Consider the following 5,720-nt stretch of genomic DNA (forward strand, 5'->3'; position numbering starts at 1 on the left):
CACAGTGGACCCTACAGAGATGGAACTAACAAAACAAGCTTAACTGTTACTGTGAAAAGGAGTGGGCTTAGTAGGATTTGGAATATGAGTGAGAGTATAGACCCAGGATGTATTCTCAGGTTTGTGGTCAAAGGCAAATGTTTTATGAAATGGAAGCACCAGGAAAGAAGAGGTAGTGGGTGTGGGGACAGGATAATACATTGTTTTGCCTGGATGTGTTTGGGGTGTGCTTTAAGGGCCCAGGAGGAGATGCTGGGTGAGCATAGGGATGTGCACAAATGCAGAAGACAGGCTGGACATTTGGAAGCTGGAAACATGGCAATGTAACTGCAGCTTTGAGAGTCATTTGATTATCTGGGGCAATCAAATGGCCAAATATCTAAACCTAAGGGATTCTGTCTAAGTCTTAAAAGAGGAGAGGACAAAAAGGGAAACAGATACAGCAGTGAGGCTGATTGACTAAGCCCAGGAGAGTGATGGCACTGGCCCCATGTGTTTGGAGAAAGGAGAAATGGTCCTGGCAGAGAAAGGTGGATGGTGTCATTCCTGCCTCCTCCTGCTCCTCAATGGACCACTTTCCCTCCACCCATCACTCATCAATGGGGGGCCAGTCCCCAATTCAGTCTCATTTTTGTCACCTGAGATGGTCACAAGAGGGTAGGAACTTCTCCAATAGACAATGGGATAGAAAGGATGTTTCTATCTATAGAGCAACTCAGAATCTTCTGGGTTCTCTCAGAAGGCAGAACCAGGAAAGCAACCAGGAAAAAATATAGTTCCTGATAGTTCCTGATTCATATGTAAATGCTGGTTCTCATTTAAAAGAAAGAATAAAGGGGTTTTCTGTTTTAATCACCTCCTTTTCACCCCATTGGTGAGGGAGGGATGTCTACCACACAGTTTGGGGGACAGCATGTAATGGTATCTGTTACTGGACAGATGGATTGACAGATGTTTATCAGTTACATATACTCCTAAACCAAGGAAAGAAGGCAGTGCCAGCCATGCAGGCCTCACCATGGTTGCCCTCAGGAACAGAGGGAGCAACCAGGGGCTGTGGAGGGTGGGTTATCCCCTGGTTTCCCTAGGAGGTTATGGCATGCTTGTTTAAATAATTCTATCACTGACAGGGAACTGAAACCTGTTATTCCAGGCTGAGCAGGGTTACATGTGGCCCCCTGACAAGGAGCATTGTTTAGCTGTGGGACCTTATCCAGGAGAGCAGATTCAGGAAGGGAACTTGCAGATAGGCTGTTCAAGGCCTTCTCAATTTTGCCAAATGTCACAGCATCACATAATGTTGAACTTTAATGTTAGACTTTACACTGCATTTTCTTAATTAGGATAGGGCTCAGGCACAGGCCAGCTATTTCTCATGAATACATATGATTGTATATAACACAGTGTATCTTCATATCTGCTCTATAAATTTGGTTGGGTTCAATGAGTAAAAATTACACCACAGGATTTGGATGGAAATGCTGTCAAATTTTATCTTCTTCAAATGAAATTAAACATGGTTAAAGGCCACATACTGAGACTGGTGAGAAATCCAGTATCAGCTGTTGAAGGGAGTCCCTCCCTATTCTGTTTATAGAACAAAGCAATTGCCACTCTCTCTGGCTGTTCAGGGATGGAGCCTCCACACCTTACATGCCCCGCTGAGTCATGGGGCATCTCCCCAGGGTTCTAGTGCCAAAGAGCTCTGTCCTCCCTGGCACGACCTGGTCATCTGTGCCTGTGGTCTTTCCAATTCGAAGACACTGTCATAGGTCCAGGGGCACCCCAGGTACAGAATCCACAGTCCAGGAACCCCTACCAGGCCCTTCAACTCATGGGGAGCCCTCAGCCAAGAAAACAGGATGTAATGTTGTCTTAGAAGTTTATTCCATCTTATCAATTTCTCAGTAAACCACCTTTCCTTGCATCATTTTACTCATTATGGTATAGGCAAATCTTTTTGTTCCAGGACCTTGTTTTATTTGCAAGGTAATACAATGGTTCACATTTCTATAAAATTCATCCTCTCTTTTGTAGCTGATCTTTCTGTGTTAGAGACTCTGGTTTTATAGGAAAACCTTTTCTGGTCACATAGGCCACTCCTCCTGAACTTCGCCACAGACCAAGAGTTCTTTTTCTGAATCTCCACTCCATGCAGTTGGTTCACAGCTCAGGGAGAAGCACTTAACTTGTCCATGAAGGTTCCCACAAAATCAATGAGTTCCAGATTCCCACAGTGTTGGTCTTCAAGGTCTCAGTGGGGATACAGACATTGTTTTATCTTCTAGCTGAAAAAAGCAGAGAAATGCAAGATCTGTGGAGATGAAGGAAAGCTCTTCAACTGCAGCTGGTGTTTCAGCTTCTTACATGGGGACTGTCACATCCCACCTGTGGATCCTAAGAGGTTTGTGAGATGCAGACCCCTCTCCTTCTATGGACCTTCTCCCTGCCATGCACACTCCCAATGCCGAGTCTCTCCTCGTGTCCTGATGTCAAAAGAGCAGCGTCAGAAGTACAGGGTCCAGTGATATGATGTGGGGAGCTGTTTAAAGATACTGTCAACAGGAGGGTAATGTTCCCCTTCTCCCAGGGAGGTTGAGACTGGTGGCTGGGTTCCTTGCCTACATACCACTACTGTCCTTTCCAGAACTTCCCCACCTCAGACTCCTGTTCACAGGAGCACAAATTCTAGTTGTCTATGTTCTGTGCTTATTCAGAAAAGTCAGGAAACAAAGATATTTTTCCTCATTTTGCCATGTTCTCAACTGGGTAATAGAGGCACAAGGCCCCCAGGGGTTAAGGCCCATTTCCAACACTAAGACATGTTGGGCAGGGCTACTTGTGCTCCCAGCAGCTCAGAAAGAGAAAGGGGAGCCCATCGCTCACCCAGACTCCATATTACACCCAATAAAATGCTGCTTCTACTCTAAGAGCCAGGGTTACCACAGGAGAGTCCTAGAGAATCTGGGAGGTGTCCCCTCATTCCCTGGCTGTGCCCATCAGCTATGTCTGAAAGAACAGTGGCAGCTGTGGGAATGGAGGTGTTTCTGGGGCTTGCCTTGCTCACTTATATCTGACATCTCAGGAACAATTGGAAATGTACTTTCTGCAAAATAAAAATGTCTTCACGAAGTCAGCAGCAAGACAGTGAATCTGAGGTCCTGGCAAGACCGATGAGGCCTGAAGAGAAGATGGTGAGTTGAATTTGACCCGAAACATCTCCTTTCTGCTCACATGAGAAGTCAAACAGTCATGGGTGAGGGCAAGAGTTTCAAAGGGTGCCTGCTCTTCTGACCATGCCTCATCCACGCCGAAAATTCACCAGAACCTGTTTGCAGAAAGAAAAAGAAAGAAAAAATCTCAGCTATTACATGTTAGTGTCCAAGAACAATCCCTGTTTGGGGAAACTTCCAGTAGACTACTGTGTTCATGTATCTGCCTAGACATGCATTTGGGCTCACTCCTGCCAAGCTGCTTTTCATTCACAGTCTCCTTCTTTGCAGAAATGTGAATTCCTGCTCCTAAAGGCCTATTGCCATTTCGAGGGCAACGTTTTTCCAAATATTCCACATGAAAATTATGTGAGTAACAACAACAAACCATGCATAGGCCCCATAATGTTACCCAACCTTGACACAGACACTGGGGAATCTGTGATCTGAAGCCCATGGGAGGGGGAGCATGAGCTGCCTTTACCTTTACCTTGTATTTCCTCTGGATTTTATGGGAACCCACAGAATGTAGACATTGAACTTTGTCAGTAATGCTCCTATTGATATATTTTTCATCAGTTTCAAAAGGCTTCTCAATGCCTAGAGACACTTAGGAGATTGGATGAAATCAAGAATAGTCTAAAAGTGGAGGGGTTTGTGCTTGATATGAACAACATCTATCAAGATCCTAAGGTAAGAGGCTCTCCCTACATCCATTTCATTTTCTATATATTGAGTCACTCTGCCTGCATTTCCTGGTACTTGGAGATTTTAGAGTTTCCCTCATCCTATGACAAGCCTATACAAGGAAGGATTCAGAAAGTGACTGGGTTTTTAAATTGAGGGTTTAAGTTCACCAGAGAGAGCAACAGTGAATAAGGAGTTGTCCCTGCAACCAGACTCCAGGCCCCTGAGAGCTCATTTCTCTCCTCATAGGTGACAGGTGACCATTGAGAACAGTGGTGTCCTCCCTGTTCAAAACCTAAGGAAAAAAATTCCTTCCTAAAGTCACGTTATCCTTCTTACCTCTCCCAAATACACTCAATCAGACCTCTCAAAGGTCCCAAACTGCAGATTCCTTTGCATGTTAATGAACCATATAACATATCACCCAAGGGGAATCAAATTGACAATGTGAAAGGAAGATCACTGATTGTACATCTGTAATATTTGATTGTTACTAAGACCTAACTCTCACTGAAACAAACAACCCAAAACCAATGACTGAGAGTCCTCTGTATAGTAATTATTTCCCATTTCTGTCTAGACAACAAGAGTTAATCATGCTGTTAGGAAACAAAAGTTACTCTTACCAGCTTGAGATTTTTGTATTGTTTTGTCTTGCTTTGTTGGTTTGTTTTTGCTTGTTTTTAAATATATTTTTATTGATTTCAAAGAGAAAGGCAGAGGGAGAGAGAGATATAAACATCAATAATGAGAGAGAATCATTGATCAGCTGCCTCCTTCACGCCCCACACTGGGGATCGAGCCCACAACCTGGGCATGTGCCCTGATCAGAAGTAAACCATGATCTCATGGTTCATAGGTGGATGCTCAACCACAGAGCCACGCCGACTGGGCTTAGCTGCTTGAGTTTTTAAACTTAATCTGTTTAATGTAACTTATGTGTTTAAAACAAGAGTTCTGATCATTTTCCAATGCACATTGTCTAATGACACTGATATGGTCATTATTTTTGTCTGTGTGTTTTTTCCCAGCACAATGACTCAGACCTAACAGAAGAGGAATTTAAGAAGAATTTCAAAAAAGTCTTTGCTATTCAGTAAACAAATCAGAACAGTTCACTAGTGTAGTGGATGCTGTTGATACCCTGGAAAATCTCGCTTTCAGGCATATTTCTCATTCCTGCTGTTATGTGTATTGACTGCTTATGCCATCTCTCCCCAGTGTATTTCTTTGGGCCAAATGGAGGCATATTCACCTGAAGGTTAAATCTCTTTGTCCTGGGGGCTGGTTCCCAGCACCAAAGATGAACCAACCATGTGGAGTGATTCATGTTCCTGTGCTCCTCAGGGAATCAGCCTAGAGCTAGTCTTCAGCTATGACCACATCCTTGCTTAGCATTTCCCAGCACAGTGTCCTGCCTCCCTTATCCCTTCTCCTCCCGAGAAAATTCTCACAATAAATCACTGACTAAAGAGTCTTTGTTTCAGGCTTTGCTTTTAGGGAGCCCAACTTCACATAATGGTCTAGCAAGCCAGACCTGAGCATGGAGTTCTGAGCCTGATCACTGTAGCCAGCTGGCAACAGGTGGAATACTGTTAGTCCCTGAGGTACTAAAACAGTGCAATTGCAAAACACATTCACCTGTATGAATGAGATATAGGGGAAGGGGCAATTGTCTAACATTTTGAATATATATATATTCAAAATAACTATATATAGTTACTAAGAAATAGTAACTATAAGAACTGTGTGATTAGATGGCTATTTCTTTTTTAAAAACTATTTACATACGCTTTTATTAATTTCAGAGGAAGGAGTAGA

The 5,720-nt window shown here is 43.5% G+C and overlaps 1 protein-coding gene across 1 annotated transcript; it reads left to right on the forward strand.

Annotated features, from left to right (window-relative positions):
- The first annotated feature begins 1,958 nt into the window (after positions 1-1,958).
- On the forward strand, positions 1,959-5,375 carry LOC308522096 (nuclear body protein SP140-like protein). Its single transcript, XM_081095289.1, has 4 exons — positions 1,959-3,194; positions 3,504-3,581; positions 3,792-3,905; positions 4,931-5,375. Exons 1-4 carry the CDS (start codon positions 3,120-3,122, stop codon positions 4,997-4,999), a joined length of 336 nt encoding a protein of 111 aa, XP_080951415.1. The 5' UTR covers positions 1,959-3,119; the 3' UTR covers positions 5,000-5,375.
- Positions 5,376-5,720: the final 345 nt, after the last annotated feature.

Source organism: Myotis nattereri (genome assembly GCF_964212035.1).
Source record: "Myotis nattereri genome assembly, chromosome: 7".
NCBI classification, from domain to species: domain Eukaryota; kingdom Metazoa; phylum Chordata; class Mammalia; order Chiroptera; family Vespertilionidae; genus Myotis; species Myotis nattereri.